At 34.7% G+C, this 22,484-nt stretch overlaps 1 protein-coding gene across 2 annotated transcripts in view; it reads right to left on the reverse strand.

The window, feature by feature from the left end:
* slc7a7 (solute carrier family 7 member 7) overlaps positions 1-14,091 on the reverse strand; it is a 28,774-nt gene extending 14,683 nt beyond the window's left edge. Inside the window, exons 1-2 of one of the 2 annotated variants that reach the window (XM_030162379.1) lie at positions 13,970-14,091; positions 4,753-5,353 (exon numbers count right to left, since the gene is read on the reverse strand). In XM_030162379.1, coding sequence (XP_030018239.1) covers positions 4,753-5,227 — 475 coding nt within the window. In that variant the 5' untranslated portion in view covers positions 5,228-5,353; positions 13,970-14,091. Of the gene's footprint in view, positions 1-4,752; positions 5,354-6,664; positions 6,899-13,969 lie in introns of those variants that run through there. The other variant, XM_030162380.1, reaches the window with a different exon arrangement.
* Positions 14,092-22,484: the final 8,393 nt, after the last annotated feature.

A 22,484-nucleotide genomic window follows, 5' to 3' on the forward strand; every position in this document is an offset into this window, starting at 1 on the left:
ACCACAACAGAACAGGACGGAGCGGACCGCGATGAGTGAAGGACACTGAGCATGTGCAGACAGAAGCAGAGGCGTGGTGTGTTGACAGTGAAACGTTAGACGGGTGGGAGGTGGGAGTTTAGGAGGCGAGGGTTTAGGAGGCTGGAGGAGCACAAGTGGAGGTCAAATACAGTCCAGATGTGAGCTGAAATGGAGAGTTTTGGTGGAAGTCGAAAAATTCCTTAAAAGTCGGATTACACAGAGGTGGTTTTACCGATACATGTCAAAAACCCATCTCCACACCTGTACTGTCACGTGTTTGTGATGTAACACCTGTTCTGCTACTACCTCCATCCAGTCTACAGAGTCTTTACGATGGTATCCATGGCATCGACAAGAAAGGGGCGTGGCTTATGGATTGAAAAATACATTAGAAACTGATGCTTTCACGTGTCAGTTTAGACACTGATCGCCTTGTGTAATGAACTTAAACCTGCATATGTCTGCCTGAGATGGATCTATAGGATGTATTGATCATGTATGTAGGTCAGTGGTGTCAAACATACAACCCCGGGCCTAACAATAGCTGCCAAAGGGTCCAATCCAGTCCACGGGATGAAAAATTACATTGAATATATTAACACATAAAGACCCCGTGCGACTTTTGTGGCGGTTGTCAGATGAATTTTTCTCTATATTTAATCTTTCTTAAATGATTTATCACCATTTGTTATAATATTATCCTCTATATTTGGCTTTTTTTTTATGTAAATCATGTATTTTCCTATATTTCATTTCCTATATTTGATTTAGATAGTCATGAAAACACAGTTAATTCAAATGTTATTCCATCAATGAGGAAAAAGTGAGTTTTGCAGTAAAGATATCATAAACTGATCATAAACCCAGTGTGTCCATCCACTGTCATTGATCCAACTCCATGTTTTACTGGTGAATCAATGTTGTAGAAGACGATGGTGTTTTCATGTTCCCTACAGAGCACATGAACATCCAAATGGGTCATATCTGATGACCATTAAAAATGAATAACTGTATTTTACACCATTATTTAAATGTATTGATAGGATTGATGGTATAGACGTTATTTAACATTTTAGATCAGTCGATGCGTTTGATCACTGGTGGAGGTTTGGGTTTTTATGGGTTAACAATCAAGTATGTGGAATTCAGTTAGTTCCAAACTCCAGAAACTCATCAATATTCTTCCCATTACTAACTGTTTTATGTATTTGTAGATCCACTGTGACCTGTAAGTTATAATGCACATGTGTAAATGATAAACTGAGGTAGAATATTGTTAAAATTGCACTAATTTTTCCTCAACAAATTTCATGTTTTTCAGATTATTCACAATTTTTTTAAAGGATGGTTTGTAAATATAAACACTGTCATAATGTAAATTTACTTTTTTCACTGTAAAACATAGAGAAATATTTGTAGATGTTGTTATTTATTTGTAATTATATTATTATTTTACTGGTCTGATCCACTTTTGATCACATTGGTCTGAATGTGGAACCTGAACTAAAAGGATTTTATGAGTTGATATATATACAAACGTTTTCGCCAAATTAATTTTTTTCAGAATATAATATGTTATAGAAACATAGCCATGGTTATGTGAGCTGCACTATATTGATCAATGCACAAAGGTCATGAGGTCAAAAGGTCAAGGTTGAAAAAGTCTTTGTGGACAGATGTTACCTTTCTTGTCAAATATAGTCATCCTGCAGGTGAGCGCCACCCGGTGGTCAAACAGGAACACACGGTACCAAAGTTAACATCAACAGAAACCAGTCAATTATGATGGAATCCATATCATACGGCTGCTATTAGACAGTAATTAACTTAGTAATGGAACTGAAATGAATACATGACCAAATGAGCAGTAAATGTAGTCATTTATAAATAACTTAGACGTCTGATTTTGACTCTATCAACTTAAAACCACACCCTCTGTCTAACAGGAATTATTTATGTTAGAAAAAAATAACAGAAATACTAAAACTTTTTACTGCAGTCTTTAGAGTACCTGTAAATCTAATAATATGGTTGCACGTCACATTTATGTCCTTTTTTTTTTTTTTTTAAACCTGTCACATTTTTCAAAATAAAATACCAAACTGAAGTAAAACGTAAACATAAAATACATCATCTGATATATTATATCATATATATTTTATCTGCACGTGCTTGTAGTATTTTTCTGCTGCTAATTGTGAAATTGCTCCACGGTGGGATAAATAAAGTCTTATCTTGTTATCTTTATGATGCATGTTAGCTTACTTTAAACAATCTACTATTTCAACACTTTTTAGCTTTTATGTTATTTTTAGCCTGCTACATGAAACATTTTTACATTATATTTAGCTAATAGTTTTATTATTTATGCTCGCTTACACTTTGAACACTTTTTTTTAACATGTACCCATTCAGTGTATTTGAAGAACTTTGATTCAGCAACAGATTTTTAGCATTTATCAGTTGGCTTTAGCTTGCTAGACATAGTACTTAGCTATACACCACACGCAGGTAACGTTAATGCTAGCTTGCACTTTGAACGATGAAACAAAGGTTTTTAACTTTTATCTTTTATAATAACGTAAAGCGCTTCAGGTGCCTTAAAAAGCGTTATAGAAATCTAATCCATTATCCGTTATCATTATTATTATTTATCTTCTTATCTTTGCAGCTTCCAGTTTGACAGTCATATTCTATAGCGGAATGACTGTTATTCATTGTCTCCTTCTCCGATGCTTCCATCTACTCATTAACAGGCTTCGTTTCCTCATCCCAGTCGTCATTTGTGGTGTTTGCTGCTCAGGTCAGAGTGTCACTGCTTTAAGGACTTTAGCTCTCACATATCAGTCCAAGTGCTGCTTATCAGAGTGTGTGTTCACGGTGTTAGTGTGTGTTCGCGGTGTTAGTGTGTGTTCACGGTGTTAGTGTGTGTTCACGTTCACAGGACGGTGGGAGGATGAAAGACTAAGGTTTATTGCGAATAAGCACATTGTATCCACGCTGTATCTGTATGTGTCAGGTCTTATCTCTGAGCTTCCTCTAAACCTCCCTGTGTGTTCGGCGTCTCGTGTCCGGTTTCCTCAGTGTTGGTATTTCAGTGTGTTTTATAGTCTCACTAATGAACTTTCTCTTCTTCTTTGGCGTCATGGCGCTCCGTTGCCTCAGTGATGGGGTCCATGTTCACGTCTAAAGGTTACCTCTGCTGTGCTAGGATGGTCCCGGTCCACCCCAGGGTTGGACTTACTTTACTAAACCGGCCTTATCACGTGTTGTTTGTTGCTGGTGCAGAGGTTTTGGTTCTGGTTCCTCTTTTATGTGCTGACGGCTGCAGACATGTCACTGTTTTTCACTTCTCTACTCTGACACCACAGCTCACGGGACGTCGTTGACTGTTTCTGGACCAGACGTGTGTCATTTACTGACTCATCTGTCGTATTTACACACAGATTCCCTCACAAAGAAACAGCTGGAAAAAGTTTGCAATTTTACTATGTTAATGGGAATGATCACTTATGCTCTTTTTTTCAGTTTATTCTATTAAATGTCAGATCTTTCCAATAATTAGTCGCACTTTAAACCATTAAACCATTAGCAAGCTAAAAGTAAGAAATAAATGCTAAGAAGTACAAAAAAAAAATGCTAATGAATTGACCATTAGAGCAGTTATGTAAAAGATCAAAGTTAAGAAAGTGTAAGCTAGCATTACTAATAATAATGTTAGCTGAATGTGGTGTGAAGCTACGTGCTATGTCTAGCAAGCTAAAACCAACCGATAAATGCTAAAAATCTGCTGCTAAATCTAAGTGTTTCAAATACATGTTAAAAAAGAGTTCAAAGTGTAAGCTAGCATAAATAATAAAACACTGAGCTAAATGTAATGTAAAAATGTTTCATATCGCAGGCTAAAAATAACATAAAAGCTAAAAAGTGTTGAAATAGTCAATTGTTCAAAGTAAGCTAACATGCATAATAAAGATAAGATAAGATAAGACTTTATTTATCCCACTGTGGGGAAATTTCACAGTTAGCAGCAGCAAAAATACAACAAGCAAATGCAGATAAAACATTAAAAAACAAAACAAAACACAAAAACGTGTGAAAAAATTAAAATAGAGAAAAATAAGTAATTTGTTATTGTATAAATATTTATACAAATAAAGAATTAGAATTAAAAATTAAATATTTAAATAATTACAATAAATAATAATAATAATTATTATTATTAATAATAATAATAATAATAATTATTATTATTATTATTATTACTAATAATAATAATAATAATAATAATAATAATGATAATAATAATAATAATAATAACCTCCTAAGACCCAGCTATGGGTTTTCTGTCCACATTTGTGGACAAGAGTTTCACAATTTTATACAAAACAAAAAGAGAACTGTCCACCACAAAGGACATTCCAGCAAAATTTTTAAAACTGCATCTGGAAAAACTGTTGCATCATGATGTTTCCAATATAGACTCTTATTTAATAAAAAACAGAAAAAAGCTGGTACTTTGCTGACATGTCCTGGGTCTCAGGAGGTTAAAAGTAGTAGAATGTATGCATAAACAGCTAGCATGCTAAGCTAACTGTGACAGTTGCCTTGTATGTGACTCAGTGGGTTAGTAAAGCAGTAGTTGAGCTTCTGATCGTCCTCTGGAGAACAGACCAGACCATAAACCCTGTTACTGACACACAAACACACAAAGCCCAGGTGTGTACTCACATATACACGCCGCCGCCAGCAGCCTGTTGGCCAGGTACGGCGCGATGCAGGTGGGGAAGATGGGCTGCACCATGTAGTTGGAGAAGGTGATGGCGATGATGGCCTGGCTGGTCGGCTCGATGATCAGCAGGGACGTCCACAGGCGGATGAAGGCCAGGAACCCCCCGAAGGCCTCCAGGATGTAGGCGTAGGACGCCCCTGACTTGGTGATGGTGGTGCCCAGCTCGGCGTAGCACAGGGCCCCGAACACAGAGAAGATGCCCCCGACAGTCCAGACCACCAGGGACAGCCCGTAGGAGGCGCTGTGGATCAGGACGCCCTTTGGAGACACGAAGATCCCTGAGCCAATCATGTTCCCCACGATCAAACATACGCCGTTCAGCAGAGAGATCTCCTTTTTTAGCTTCATGGACTCCTCAGAGCCCTTGGATTTGGGATCACCATTAGTGACCTCCGATGTCGTGGAAGATGCCATCGTTTGTACGCGACAGTTCAGTTCTAAAGTCACAGTGAAGGAAACGCTCAGATTCAGTCCGAAGGTTGGTCCTGGTGGTGGCTCTGGTGACTCTGACCCTGGTTATCTCTGATCATCTCCTGCCATCTGTGGAGGGAGGGAACACACCGGACATGTCAGTGATGCTGTCGCCATGGAGACCAGGTTACTATAGCATGCATACGCCGAATAGTTGGGTTGTTTCAAACCTGCCCAAATCAAGTCAAACATTAGAAAAAAAAAACACTAGACATGACAGGCGCTAATGTAGGAACAAACATCCCAAACCCCCCAGCACCAGTGGAACCATCAGAGCGAAGGTAAACGGCCTTTTAAGGGTGAGTGTATTGACAGAGAACAGACACGAGCAAACACAGCACATGCCTGAAAACAGCAGCTCTTCATGAGTTGGAGTTGAAGACGCCGTCCACAGTTTTATGGAGTCAGCACTGACACCGCTCACATGTTTGTCAAAGTTCACGATCGTCAGCGTAAACGGAGGCAGACGTATGTTATTCACTCATGTTTACTGCATGAGTCACTGCAATATTAACCAAGTCGGGTTTAATATTCATCAAAAATGTCATTTACTGGACTGACTCGACAGGTTATGACATAATATTAGGAGATGAAACCAGAACCAGTGAACTACATCTGGTTATTATCAGTTATTTTAAGTATATCTAATTGTACTGAGCAAACTCAGTATAGTTTGACTTTTAAGAGTTTATTTTCAGCCAAACCAGAAAATGTTTCAGTGTGTTTTACAGCTAGATTAGGAGGTTTAATGTAATACTGGACAATAAAAAGACAGGGATTTATCAACAAAATATGTATTTGTTTTGGTTTTGTTGGTTTATTTTGTCCTATTTTCAGCAAAAACACAAAAAGGTTCAATATATTTGTATTTTGCTGAAATTTACTCATATGGCATATTTTTCAAACAGTTGTAGTTATTTTATTTATTCCATCTTCTGATTTATGAAATATTCTGTTGTTTTATAGGCATTTGTTACGTTTACAACCACAAATAAGCATAAATAAGGTCAAAAAATCAGCTTTAAACTGTAAAGAAATAATGATCTGACATTTTTTGTGGTGATATTACCATTAATTTCTAAACAATGTTATAAGAATTAATTATTTTCTGGAATGTTATAGGCTACATATTACTTGTTGTCAGTTAAAACTGTAACACACGTAGACTCAAGGATCTCAGGACGAGACTGTTGTTCCAAAATTTTCCATATTTGTTCCACCGGAAGTGTACCTTCACGAAATTAGGAAACGTCTACATGATGCAAAGGACAAAGACGGTGTGTCTTCATCTGCTCAGGAGCCCAATAGAATCTGAAGAGCTAGGGTAAAAACCCCAACTGCTGGGAGGTGGAGGTTCACTACATTTTAAAAAGGACTTACCACTTGAAGTCAGTGTCGGGGGAACACAACAGGAGAATGAAGAAAAATTCACCAAGAGAAGGGTTGAGTTTTTAAAAAAGGTTAGTCCAGAATCTGGTTTATTAAAACAGCAAAAGTTTACAAAATCAAAACTTGTGAATTATCAGAGAAGGCAGTTTACCACTAGTTTCTCTATAAAACACACACTTGTGAAAAACAAGGAAAAAGGAGCACACCCTTTTTGTTACAGAGAGAAAAAGCGAAAAAAGCCACCTACGTACGTCAATAAGAGTTTCCTTTGTTACTTTATATAGTCTTTAGTGACTGTTGGAGACTCCCATTATTCAATGACGTTATTCGTCGTAGGCTTATTTATTGGTTAACCATAGTTTCTGGGCAGAACATATCAGTCACTCCATAAGCTAATTCTAAGAAAAGCACATGCTTTTGCATGTGTACCACTTTTGCTTAGCACCTCCATTGTTAGGCTAGCATGTCTTGACCACAAAAATCCCCTAGTTCGTATTCAGTTTTTTCTGCTCTACGCTCTCTTTACCACAACTACTTTCTAAAGATGTAGAATTAGATCTTTTAGGTAGAGTATGACCTCTGCTCTGAGTTCATCACAGGCAGGTGTTAGCTCAATCAAAACCACACACACACACACGAATCAAACCTGACTGTTCAGTACCTCTTATAATAAAAATACAAGATACAGTTGGAAAATATAACCCAGAATATAACTTAAGACTTGCAAAAAATAAAAAGACTCTTCGAGCAAAACAACTTTGTAATTTAAAGATTAAGCAGACAACTAATGATGTTACTTTTCCTCTCCATTTTGGTTCATGATGTATGATATTCACCTGACATTGTAAAATTTAAAGTCACATTCAACTACCATTTAACATGATCCGTTTAACAAAACATATTGAGAACAGTAAGTATTTTGATTATTTAATCAATCATGTTTTATTACTAAACTGTTTTCACTGAGAATACCTTTATGAAGGAGCTATAAATGTTTTATAATTAGGTTAAATTAACTGGATTAGAAACACCTCATAAGTTATTAAAGAGTATATGCTATATTTTGTCAAACAGTCGTAGTTATTTTGTTTATTCTACCTTCAGTTTATGAAATATTCTGCTGTTTTATATGTATTTGTTATGTTCTGATTGTGTAAAAGAGTTTAGAACCACAAATACGCATAAATCAGGTTCAAAAATCAGCTTTAAACTGTAAAGTAATGATGATCTGACATAATTTGTGCTGATATTACCATTAATTTCTCAAAAAAAAAAAAAAAAAAAAAAAAAAAATATATATATATATATATATATATATATATATATATATATATATATATATATATTATGAGAATTAATTGTTTTTGCAATGTTATAGGTTACATATTACTAGTTATCAGTTAAAACATAATGAGAACAGTAAGTATTTGAATAATTTACTCAATCACGTTTTATTACTGAACTGTTTTCACTGAGAATACCTTCATGAAGGAGCTATAAATGTTTTATAATAAGATTAAATTAACTGGATTAGAAACACCTCATAACTTATTAAAGAGTAGAAATAGTGTATCAAGTCATTAAAAAGCTGCTATAAAACATTATAGATGTGTTGTCGTATATAAACACTGTTGAAGGCTCACTATTTGGCAAACAGATCTTTAATGCATTACAGCAGCTTATTAATGACTTCATGCACTATTTATACTATTTGATCAAATTTATATATATGTGTGTGTGTGTGTGTGTGTGTGTGTGTGTGTGTGTGTAAATAAATCAGTTTCATCTAATATTTATTAATAAATCACCAGCATTTAAATGCACATAGAAATCAATATATTGTGGCTGTTATCGTGGATGTGGAAACCAAGACAGACGTCGATTTAGGAAAATGCAATCAGCCAAACACCAACCAACCAACCAACCAACCAACCAACAAACAAACAAACAAACAAACAAACAAACAAACAAACAAACGACCACAGATAACCACACCATGAACCTGAATTAACCCCACAGGAACAGGAACACGTGTCAGTCATCATTTTGCACTTTAACAGACCCCGCCCCCACCCCAGTTATAAATGTTAGTAACTCATTAATTAACACACGATGAAGGGATGGGGGATGGGGGGGTTACAGTGTGCAATGACCCCCCCTCCCTTATAACAGGTAATGACTCATTATTGACTGGTTTAACAAACAGACAGTGATGGGATCAGATCAAGCAGACAGTGGCTTTACCTGAGTTAATTAAAACTGTTACTATTGTTTAATTATGACTTAATCAGAGTGTTAATCAGAGCGTATTAACACCAATAAACTCTTAAAAAGTATCAGACTGAGTTTAATACTGAAACGTCTAAAAACATCCAATTAAACCAAGACTTTTCTGATTTCAGATGAAAACATAGTTGAATTTCTTGGTTTTTTAGGTGTTTTTCTTTGTAATAACCAACTCAGTTATTGATTTATTTGAGTAAATTAACTCATTACTTCCTGGTTTGTTGATAAATATTTGATCATTTGAATTATCTTTAACAGTATTTGTACCGTAAATGTATTATTTTTCAATAACGGTGCATTTATTAACAGTATTTGATGCATTTGAAGCACAAAATAACAGTTAATAGTTAAATATTGTGTCTTTTAATCAGTTTTATCTTCAAATTAACACCTTTAGAAAATGACTACAATACACAATTGTTTCTCAATTAACAGTTAAGTGATGCTTATGTTGTTTGTTTCACTGTATTTAGATTTAATTGGAATAGTTTGATGCCGTTTTGACCTTTTTTTTTTTTTTGAACCAAACATCGACTGGTGGAAGTGAAGGCATCTTTTCACCTTTTCTTGACGACCTTCAGACAAAGATGATCAAACAAATGAAAATTTCATCAGATAGAGCTGGAACAGACCGATACAGTAGAATATACAGATAAACAGACCAGTGAGGGTGTGATGATTGGCTGTAAGACGGTAAATAAAACCTAGTGGATCCAGTGGAAGGCTGGTCCATAACCCTCCTGTATCCTGTCCACTGAGGTCCTTCTAATCCCCTGAAGTGCGTAATATGCCCAGTGTCGTAGTAATGTCAGTGTTTTTCATACTGTTTGTCTGTTTTTTAACTTTTTTTTTTTTTTTTTTTTTTTTTTACATTTTTTTGCTTTTCATCAACTTGAGCCATAAACAAAAATTGCAAAATACTCAATAATGGTCATAATTTTTAACCTTTCAAATGTCGTGTTTGTAATGTAAACAAACTGTTCGATGCAAAAAAACACAAAAATTATTTAGTTTTTCTTTTTGTTAATATATTACATAAAAAATTTTCTATTCCTTTTTATTTCATATGTCAATAATTAACAGTAACATTAGCTAATATGCATTATTATTTTTTGTGCTAGGTCAAATGTTAATCTATAAAGACCCAGCATTACTTTTATGGCAGTTCCCAGATTCATTTTTCCTCTATTTTTAACCTTTCTTAACTGATTTATCACCATTTATTCTAACATTATGCTCTATATTTGACATTTTTAAGTAGAAATCAGACATTTTCCTATATTCAATTCACTGATCATGTAGATGTTCATAAAAGCTCAGATTAAAGTTGATGGTTATTATACCAGAAACAGAGAAAACTGAAGAAAACAACACTTTTTTCTTGTAAAATCTATCAATAACTGAACAGAAACCCAGTGTGTCCATGCACTGTCATTGACCCAACTCCATGGGTTTTACTGGAGAATCAATGTTGCAGAAGACGATGGTGTTTCCATGGTAACTACGGAGCCTCTGAACGTCTAAATGGGTCATATCTGATGACCATGAAAAGATGAAGAACTGTATTTTACACCAATTATTTGCATGTATTGATAGAATTAATGGATCAACAGGTATTACAAATTTTAGATCAGTAAATGATTTTGGTCGTCTTTATAGGTTAAATGCTAAAATGTGTCAATGGGCATTTTTTTACTCACTTAGAAGGGTGTTAGTGAAGGAATTTAACTTTTTTTTTTTTTTTTTCTTTTACAATGAGCTGATTTTAGTGGCTGGGTCAGAATTTTAAAAATCATGCAAAAATTTTTTATTTTTTTTTTTTTACAATTTTTGAATTCTGACTTCATATAAATAATAAACCAGATTAATAATATACTATTCTTTGCTTCAATCTCCCTCCTAATGTGCAATATATCTATTTATTCACCTCATACCACCATTAAGCTCTTATTATGTTAAGTGTTGTTAGGTGTGTGTTTTTATTGTCTAGCCACTTTTATTTTGTCTTAAATACTTTCACTGTCTTAGCTGCTTTTACTTGTTTTTAGCTTATAGTTTTAGCTGCTGTTAATTGTTTTTAGCTCCCTCTATTTTGGATATAGTATATGTTGTCTTTTATGTTAAGCTTGATTGCACTAATCTGAAAAGCACCTTGAAATTCATCTATCTATCTATCTATCTATCTATCTATCTATCTATCTATCTATCTATCTATCTATCTATCTATCTATCTATCTATCTATCTATCTATCTATCTATCTATCTATCTATCTATCTATCTATCTATCTATCTATCTATCTATCTATCTATCTATCTATCTATCTATCTATCTATCTATCACATGAAGTGCAAAGTGTGCATAATAATGGTCTAAGTGTTTATGTTGAATATAGAATACGAGGCGTTGGTTTTATTGTGTAGCGTCGGCTCAGTTGGACGTTGACGGTCCACGAAGGAGCCAACGATACCGACATGTGAACCAGTCCAAGGTCCAAACCCGCTGATAACTAGTCCTACAGTAGTGACTCAAGGTTAACCTGAAAACCCTCCCACAACCACCACTTATCACATTCATAAAACAACCATCAATCAAACAGCGGTGCTATTATCACCACGGGAGGACGGCGCAGGGTTAAAGGTGGAGCAACCGGGTGGTGATGTAGTCAAACACTATCAACTACATGAATTCACTGGTAACAGTTTATTCTAAATGATCTATCTCAGATGAAAGATGTTAAATCTAACATATTTTAAAGGGCTCATATTTATCTAAACCCACTTTTATTAGTCTTTGGTTCATTTATTGGTGTATTTGGACCCTAATAGTTCACACAGTTTGAATTTGAACCCTCCAGGTGCTGCAAAACTATCTTTATATTCATTCCAGCAAAAATCCAATGGATTTCTACAACCTGTTTTAATTCCTGCTTAAACTGTTACATCTATAACTAGTTACATCACGACATTTGCACATCTTCAGACTTCAGATGAACATTTCTCTGAGTATGACATAATTGTTTATCAGCAGCAGCGGTTGTAGTAAAAACTGAAAATATGTCCAAACTTTCAGCCCATTACCTAAAATATTCAGAGCAGCACAGCCAACAACCTGGAGGGGGCGGGGCCTGAAGTGGCAAGCAGAGCATTTACAGTTTATGGAGACTGCAGGGAAATGTATTAAAATGAAGAATTCTATTAAAAAAAAAAAAAAAAAAAAGATAAATATCACTCCTTTAATCAGATAAGTGTGAAACTAATGACCAAAGTGCTGATTATTGGATGTTTCAATGTATATGATAAAGTGTTATTACACATACATATTGTTTTTTACTCATTTTGATGATTATTATGAAGGCACTGCAGATGTGAGATTACAAGTTGAGTTAGCAAAAATCCAACAACCAGACTCCAATGCTAATGCTAACTTTACATACTGAACCTTTAAAACTACCAGTGAATTAGTTTGAGCTCATATAAGTGTGACTCTTAAATAATACAGACATAAAGTTGAGGATTATTAGATCAGAAACAGAAAAAACTGAAGAAAAAATGACATATTTTGTTTAGCAGTTATAATTGATAATTATCATTACTGACTATTTTCCTTTACTCATTGATATGGCATAGGGATTAGAGGCAGAGAAGCCTATGGGAATGTATATGTGTATGTATGGAACAGTGTATATATGAATTTGTACATGTATATGTAAGTGTATGAGCATGGGTATGTATATGTGTGTATGTGTATATATGTGTATGTATGTATATGTAGGTGTGTGTGTGTGTGTGTATATATGTGTGTGTGTGTGTGTATATGGATGTGTATATGTATGCATGTGCACATGTATGTATATATACGTATGTATATATATGTATATGTGTATGTGTGTGTGTATATGTATATATGTATAGATAGATGTGTACGTATATGGGTGTATATATGTATGTGTATATATATGTTTGTATATATGTACATATTGTTGGTTTAGACAAAGGGGTGGGAGCTAATAAGCTATGCTTCTTCTCACTCCTTTTCGAATGACTTTTTTTTTTCTTTTTCTTGTTGCGTGTATTATTTGTTTTCCTATATTTAATTTACTCATCATGTACATGTTCATAAAAATTTTGAGTAAATTCACAGGTTGATAGATCAAAACAGAGAAAACTGACTAAAACCATGACTTTTTCAGTAAAGATAAAGTCACATTTTCTTCAGTTTTATCTGTTTCTGATATAATAACCTTCAATTTTAATCAGATTTTTAATGAACATTTACATGATCAGTGAATTAAATATAGGAAAAAAACAGATTTTTACTGAAAAAACCCAAAATACAGATGACAATATTACAATAAATGGTGATAAATCACTTAAGAATTCAATACAAGTTCAATACAGAGAAAAATTCAAATGGGAATGGCCCCAAAAGTAGCAGTGGGTCTTTATGGGTTAAATAGGTCAGTACATTGTCTTGGCTTTGGGCCTATTGTCTGGCATTTGGTCTTTGGTTATATTTTTGGTGTCTCCTATGTAAGGGTTGGGCATGGTCTTATGCAAGACACATTAATAAATATTCATTGATTCATTCATTCATTCATTCATTCATTCATTCATACCGTATTTGCTTCCTTAACTGTAAGTGGCAAAAAAAAAAAAAAAAAATTAATCCAAGAAGTACATATATATAAAAAATACAATAAAAGCACATGTAAGCTTCTGTGTGTTTTTAATGTAGATGTACAGTAGTATTTTCTACTTTGTGTTACTTCTGCTGTTGCTGTCTGTCTCCATATTCAAAATGTTCTGACAGGACTAAGTGGATCTGGGTCTTTATGGGTCAAAGGTGAACATTGCGGCTTATTAGTACAAACTAAAAACACATTTCCCCTTTTATCTGTGCCTGTTCAACCATCGTAAGTCCATAAATGTTCAGATGTGTTGTGTTGTACATGTACCTGTGCGTGGATGCAGTGGACCGGTAAAGGTGGAGTGGATGCGTCAGAACTCACCTGATCCACACTCATGTCCGTGCGCATGTGGTCCGTCCTCAGTCCGGCTTCTGTGTGAGTACAGGTCAGTGTTTCAGATTTAGTCCTGTTTGGTTTCTCTGTGGTTTCCTCCTCTTCTGTCGGTTCCACTTCTGCGCTCCGCGGACGCACTTCAGGCTTTTATGCGCCTCTGGTTTCCTGCGCGTAACGACCAAGGAAACGACGCACGAGGGGGTGGGGGTGGGGGTGGGGGGTTCACACCTTACATTGTGTGTCCTGATGAGATCCACGAGGAATTAGAACCGTTTTAATTCAATTATCAGTCCCGTGAAGCGTCTTTTTCATCAGTGGAGGAGTCTGGGTTTATTATTGAATAATTGAATATGAATAATTTTAATTGAATTCATTTTTTCCTGTTTCCATGTTTTCATGTGTTTATTAACCCTTTCATGCACGAATTATGAGAACCTTAATCAAAAATTTTTCCTGAGTGTTTTTTTTTTTCTTTTAAGGCATGAAAAAAACAATGCGATTGAAAATTTTCTTCTGAAAAATAAAAAAATAAAAATAAAAATAAATAAATAAAATAAAATAAAAATACATTTAAAAAAAATAATAATGAAAAAAAAATTCTTATGAACCTATTTTTCATGAAGTTGCAAAAATGTCCACTCAGCTGGACACCGCACATTTAATTTTTGATGCACAGAAACATGTATTTACTGATAAATTGTGTGAAAACTATGGGGAGGGCTTGTGTTTCTGGGGGTTTATGCTCAGGAGAAATCTACATTATGTTACCAATTCATGTCAGAAAAGATATGTAGTGTCTTAAAACTTTAATAAAGATATATGTTAAAAAAAAAAAAAACAAAAAACGAAAAGAACAAAATCCTTGAATATACAAGAGAACAGCTGTAGAGTCTCTGTCCACTGTAGTGACCAGTATGCATGAAAGGCTTAAATACCGATCTTTCCCACTGTCCCACATTTACAGTTTTAAGAGAAAACCAGATTCATCCTGTCAAGACGAGTTTTCATCCAAAGAAAACAAATTTATAATAGAATTTTTACCCAAAAAAAGTAAATTTCTGCTTGTTTTCAGTTGATTTCATGGTGAAATTAATAAAATACTGATTTAAAAACATATACAGGAGGAGATTTGTCTGTTTTTACTATTTTGTTTAGAATTTCCATTGATTATTGGTTTGTTGTTAATTTTATTGTTGATTTTGTTAGATATTTTGTTATTTATTTATTTTATTGATATTTTTCATCATTTTTGTTCATTGTATTAATTATCTTGTAAAGATTTGTTCATTTTATTGATTATTTTTGCTCGCTTGGTGTTAATTTTTAAAAATGTTTATCATTTTTGCCGATTATATAGTTCAATATGTTGATTATTTCATTCATTTTTTTCATCTCATGATTATATTGTAAAGCGTTGTTGATTTCATTAATTATTCTCTAAAAATTTGTTCATTCTATTGACTATTTGGTTGATTTTTGTTCATTTTATTAATTATTTTACTTACTTGATCTTAATTTTTTTTTTTTTTTTGGTTCATTTTGTTAAACATAATTCAGTATATTGATTATTTCATTCATTTGTGTTCATTTCATGATGATTTTGTTATTTTATTCATTACAGTGATTACTTAGTTAATTTTATGTTAGATTCTTAATTATTTTGTGGTTTTTCTTCGTATTTTCATTATTTTATTCATATCATTGATTATTTGTGTTCATTTGTGTTCATTTTGTTGATTAATTTTACTCAATTTATGTTAAATATTTCATTATTTTGTTCCTTATGGTTAATGTTCTCATGATTTTATTCATTTTGTTGATTATTTTGTCATTTTTGGAACTTTTCGTGTGAAGATTTGTGCATTTTATTGATTGTGTTTGCTCATTTGATGTTAATGTTGATGATTTACATGAATGTTTCTCATTGCATTCATTTTTGTTCATTTTAAGATTATTTTGTATAAGTTTTTGTTGATTTTATTCAGTTTATTGATTATTTCATTCATATTTGTAAATTTTATTAATTATTTGTCTCACTTGATGTTGAATCTCTCATGAAGTTGTTCATTATTTTGCTCATTTCATAATTATTTTATGAGTTTCTGTTGATTTTATTCAGTATGTTGATTATTTCTGTCAACATTTTCATTATTTTGTCATGTATTCTGTTTATGTTGTTGATTATTTCATTCATGTTTATTCATTTCATTGATTATTTTGTTTATGTTGATTCAGTATTTTATGTTCAATTTTCATTCTTCATAGATGTTTTTTAAAATTTTTTATCTTATTTTCATGTCTGTGTGTTTACAGTGTACAGTGTTTATTTTAAGGACATTTTATGTGAATGTAAGTCAACCTCACAGTGAACATGTCCCACTTTGTCCCAAACAAACAGAGTCTTTGTCCCACATTTGGCTCAGTGGGACGTGGATTCACCTGAGTCCAGAACCCTAGACCTGGGCCAGGTGTCATCATGGGTTTAGAATCCGCTCTAATGCATCACATCTGTTTATACTGTGATAAAAACATCCTCGACAGACTTTTGTCACATGTCGGGTTGAATTCTGTGATGTTCTGCTTCTTCATTTGCCAAAAACAATTTTAGATAAACTAGAGCTGCAACAATATTGACCTGGACCACAAGAAAAACAAACACCAGGTTTACAAAACAAAGAATGATTGTACTGTTCTTTTATTGGTCTGTAAAGCATGGACACAGACTCTAACACACTTTTTATTGTTTTTAATTATCTCTTCATTTCATTGTCATGTCTATTTCTGATGCTTTTTTTTTTTTTTTTTTTTTGGCAACTCATTTTATACTAATGATGAATTTATGTTGTAATGTGTTATTTATACATATATAAGTGCAGTTTGATCCATAACTGAGGACAGTTGATCAGATAGATAGATAGATAGATAGATAGATAGATAGATAGATAGATAGATAGATAGATAGATAGATAGATAGATAGATAGATAGATAGATAGATAGATAGATAACTGCAAATAAACAACAACTATACATTACTCATGAAATTATTACCAGTTTCCAACGTATCGTTAGCCTCATAGCATAATTTACAAACTCATACACAAGTGGACAAAAGTATTGGGACACGCCAAATTCAGGTGTTTACATTTAAAATTACAGTCGTGGGTAAAAATAAATAAATCAGTATTGAGAGAAATTAAGTAAAACCGTCTTTGAGGCATTTTGGAAGCAGAGATAACAATTTAAACCAAACTAACCAATGCAATGATATTTATTACAATATAAAACTGCAGGCACGTCAGATTTGTGCTCAGCTTTTAAAGGAAGCTTACAAGATTTTTAAGCTGTGCTAACTTAATATACTAATGTGTTAAGGCAGAAATGTCTGTTCAAAATCAGTGTTATTAAGTTCTGACTGTTTTCCCTCTTTATCATTTAGACCAACTTAATAAAATAACTTATCAACTGATTTAAATGTGAACATGTAACAAACATATTTTTTTTTAAGCAGAGAAAGCTCTTGATTTTAAGCTTAACTTACTAACCCCATGAATCATTTTTTAGAGTGTATGTTATGACATTTATCATTATTGTTTTGTATCCCAGACCCCTGTTAGAAAAGAAACACCTGAATTCAACATGTCCCAATAGATAGATAGATAGATAGATAGATAGATAGATAGATAGATAGATAGATAGATAGATAGATAGATAGATAGATAGATAGATAGATAAACAGATAGATAGATAGATAGATTATACTATAGCTCCCTCTAGTGGATTGAACTGAAGTACAGAGTAGAATCTGGTAAAATGTATGATCACCTCTACAAACAGACATACCAAAGCAGGGGTGTCAAACTCATTTTAGTTCAGGGACCACATACAGGCTAATATGATGTAAAGTGGGCCGAACCAGTCAAATAATAATAATAATAGGGTATGAACTTATAGATAATATCAACTCCAAAGTTTTTTCTTATGTTTTTGTGTGAAAAAAGTCAAATTGTATAATGAAAATGTTTACATTACGAACTGTACTCGAACACAACACAAACAAATATGAACAACCTGAAAATTCTTAAGAAAAATCAGTGCAATTTTAAGAATATTACACCATAATTTATCATTTACACATGTACATCACAACTTACAGATCACAATGGATCTACAAATACACAAAATATTTAGTAACAGGCAGATAATTGGTACAATTTCACATACTTCTCTTGAGACATTTCAGGTTGTTCACATTTTTTTTGGAAAAGGTTAGTCTGTAAATGTAAATATTTGTGTAATTTTACCTTTTATATACTAAAACAAAGAGAAAAATTTGTGGTTTTCTTGATTTACAGGTTATTATGATAGTATTTTACTGGTCTGACCCACTTTAGATTGAATTGACCTAAAATGATTTTAACATCATTGATCGTTAATAACTTCAGTGTAAATTTTGCATTTCACAAATTCATCCCACGGGCTGCACTGGACCCTTTGGCGGGCTGGTTTTGGCCCCCAGGCCGCAAGTTTGATACCTGTGTACTAAAGGCTTCAACCAATGAACTGGTAAAACGCAAAAATTAAACTGAAGATATTAACAATCAATGATGTTTACATCATTTTAGTTCAGGTTCCACATTCAGACCAATATATGGAAGAGATTTAGGGCCACTGGGAAAAAAATTAAATGAAGGTCCAATATATATTTTTTTAATCTTTATTCTTCTCAGTTATTATTATTATTATTATTATTATTATTATTATTATTATTATTTATTTATTTATTTATTTATTTATTTATTTATTTATTTAATTTTTGGAATTTTTTACAGCAGTAGTGCAAAAAAAATGTCTAAACAATAGGAATTGTTGTTTTTATACAGAACAGAAGATATACAAAACACACATACAACAAAACAAAACACAACAAAACAAAAAAACAAATAAACAAATAAACATCACAAAGCAAGCCACCTATCGTCTTGGACAAATGTAACAGAGTTTTTGAGATGCAAACTTACACTAAAACATAGCTACAAAATATCACAGAGAAGAAGAAGAAAAAAAGTTTAATTAGTTTAATTATTATTCTGAGAAAAAAGTCAGAATTCAGACATAAAGTCAGAATTCCGACTTTTTTCTCAGAATTCTGAATTTTTTTTTGTGACATTCACTTGTGTATGTACATTTGAAGAAAAAGCCACTGATATGGTTATCCTTCTGTAGATGGTATGCTCATTAGCTAAAGTGGTCGGACTGCTGCATGCATATATTGCAGTTTTGCTGAGGCATTACCATTCTTACGTGTGTTTTTTGTTATCGTTTTATACTTATTATCAAAATATCTGCGACTTAATTATGATTACGATATCAGTGGCTTTTTCTTCAAATTTACAAGTTTCATGACATAACATTCACTCACCTTTTGTTCATCTAATAGAGAAATGGCTTCTTCCAGAACCCCTCGGATGTGTAAAAAGTCACCTAAAAACGTCATTATGTCAGCCTGCTGTACTCCTCCTGCATGCTATAATGCAGAAGTAACACTCTCCCTGAATGTCAGAAAAAAAAGAAAAAAAAATTCAAAATTCTGAGAAAAAACTCAGAATTCTGACTTTAATCTCAGAATTCTGATTTTATTTCTCATAATAATAATGAAAAAATATATTGGACCTTAATTTTTTTTTTTCTCCAGTGGCCCTAATCCTCTTCCATACCAATATGATCTAAAGTGGATCAGACCAGTAAAACAATAACAGAAAAACCTATAAATAATGACAACTAAAAATATGTTCCACTTTGTTGTTGTCTACAAAAAAAAAGTAAAATCACATGAAAATGTTTCTATTTACAAACTGTCATTTCACAAAAAATGTGAATAACCTGAAGAAATATGAACAACAGGAAATGTCTTGAGAAAAATCAGTGTAATTTTACCAATATTCTGCCTGTTATTAAATGTTTTGTGTATTTGTAGATCCACTGTGATCTGTAAAATGTAATACACATATAAATGATAAACTTAGACATAATGTTTTTAAAATTGCATTTATTTTTTAGAGATGTTACTCACTTTTGAAAGGATAGTTTGTGGATGTAAACGTTCAACATCTGTAATGAGTTTTATTAATGACTCTCTAGCGCCCCCTTTGTGTAGCCTGCGTGTATTATTTAATGTGACGCATCTTTGGGAAACTGTGGAGAGTCCTTATAATTCATGCATATTAACTATTAAACAGTGAAATTAGAGAATGATGTAATAAACTGTGAAGAAATTGCTACATATTTTTAATCTCTGTGGTTCAAGGGAGGCTGTTATCATTCAAATTAACTTAATTAATTTAATCAGCAGGTTGAATATGTGACCTTTGTCTTTTAAATTAACATCAGCTTTTCAGAAATTGTTAAATATAGCATTAACTACTGATGACTGACCTGTTCACCTGTAGACTGACCTGTCCACCTGTAGACTGACCTGTTCACCTGTAGACTGACCATTTCACCTGTACACTGACCTGTTCACCTGTAGACTGACCTGTTCACCTGTATGCTGACCTGTTCACCTGTACACTGACCTGTTCACCTGTATGCTGACCTGTTCACCTGTAGACTGACCATTTCACCTGTACACTGACCTGTTCACCTGTAGACCGACCTGTTCACCTGTGCACTGACCTGTTCACCTGTAGACTGACCATTTCACCTGTACACTGACCTGTTCACCTGTAGACCGACCTGTTCACCTGTGCACTGACCTGTTCACCTGTAGACTGACCATTTCACCTGTACACTGACCTGTTCACCTGTAGACCGACCTGTTCACCTGTACACTGACCTGTTCACCTGTAGACCGACCTGTTCACCTGTACACTGACCTGTTCACCCGTAGACTGACCATTTCACCTGTACACTGACCTGTTCACCTCTAGACCGACCTGTTCATCTGTACACTGACCTGTTCACCTGCAGACTGACCTGTTCACCTGTATGCTGACCTGTTCACCTGTAGACTGACCATTTCACCTGTACACTGACCTGTTCACCTGTAGACCGACCTGTTCACCTGTGCACTGACCTGTTCACCTGTAGACTGACCATTTCACCTGTACACTGACCTGTTCACCTGTAGACCGACCTGTTCACCTGTACAGTGACCTGTTCACCCGTAGACTGACCATTTCACCTGTACACTGACCTGTTCACCCGTAGACTGACCATTTCACCTGTACACTGACCTGTTCACCTCTAGACCGACCTGTTCATCTGTACACTGACCTGTTCACCTGCAGACTGACCTGTTCACCTGTAGACTGACCTGTTCACCTGTACGCTGACCTGTTCACCTGTACACTGACCTGTTCACCTGTAGACTGACCTGTTCACCTGTGCACTGACCTGTTCACCTGTAGACTGACCTGTTCACCTGCAGACTGACCTGTTCACCTGTACACTGACCTGTTCACCTGTGCACTGACCTGTTCACCTGTGCACTGACCTGTTCACCTGTAGACTGACCTGTTCACCTGTGCACTGACCTGTTCACCTGTGCACTGACCTGTTCACCTGCAGACTGACCTGTTCACCTGTACACTGACCTGTTCACCTGTAGACTGACCTGTTCACCTGTACACTGACCTGTTCACCTGTAGACTGACCTGTTCACCTGTGCACTGACCTGTTCACCTGCAGACTGACCATTTCACCTGTACACTGACCTGTTCACCTGTAGACCGACCTGTTCACCTGTGCACTGACCTGTTCACCTGTAGACTGACCTGTTCACCTGTAGACTGACCTGTTCACCTGTACACTGACCTGTTCACCTGTAGACTGACCTGTTCACCTGCAGACTGACCTGTTCACCTGTACACTGACCTGTTCACCTGTAGACTGACCTGTTCACCTGTACACTGACCTGTTCACCTGTAGACTGACCTGTTCACCTGTGCACTGACCTGTTCACCTGCAGACTGACCTGTTCACCTGTAGACTGACCTGTTCACCTGTGCACTGACCTGTTCACCTGTGCACTGACCTGTTCACCTGCAGACTGACCTGTTCACCTGTAGACTGACCTGTTCACCTGTAGACTGACCTGTTCACCTGTGCACTGACCTGTTCACCTATAGACTGACCTGGTTTCATCTCCATCGCTGCTTCTGTCGTCAAATGAAACCCACCAAACTGACTTTTCTCGCGTTTCTTTTTTGATGGAGACACGTCCGTTGTCGCTGGCGGACGCATGTGGACAAACTTCTCACACATGGCTCCTTTCAATCCTTTTGTCCCCCTCTATTGCCCTGAGCATTCTTTACCGTGGTTACCGGTTGTCATGGTTTCAGGAGCCCCTGTAGGCTGAAAAAAAAAAAAAGAAAGAAAAAAAGAAAAAGTGGAGGGATTAAAGGCATCCATTTTGGGGACAGCTGGGCCAGGTTGGTCCCTGCTGCCCCCTGTCCCGCTCCCAGTCACTTCTGGGGGGAAGAGGGGTGGTATTGTGTGAGGATT

This window comes from Sphaeramia orbicularis, chromosome 18 (assembly GCF_902148855.1).
Source record: "Sphaeramia orbicularis chromosome 18, fSphaOr1.1, whole genome shotgun sequence".
Classification (NCBI taxonomy): Eukaryota; Metazoa; Chordata; class Actinopteri; order Kurtiformes; family Apogonidae; genus Sphaeramia; species Sphaeramia orbicularis.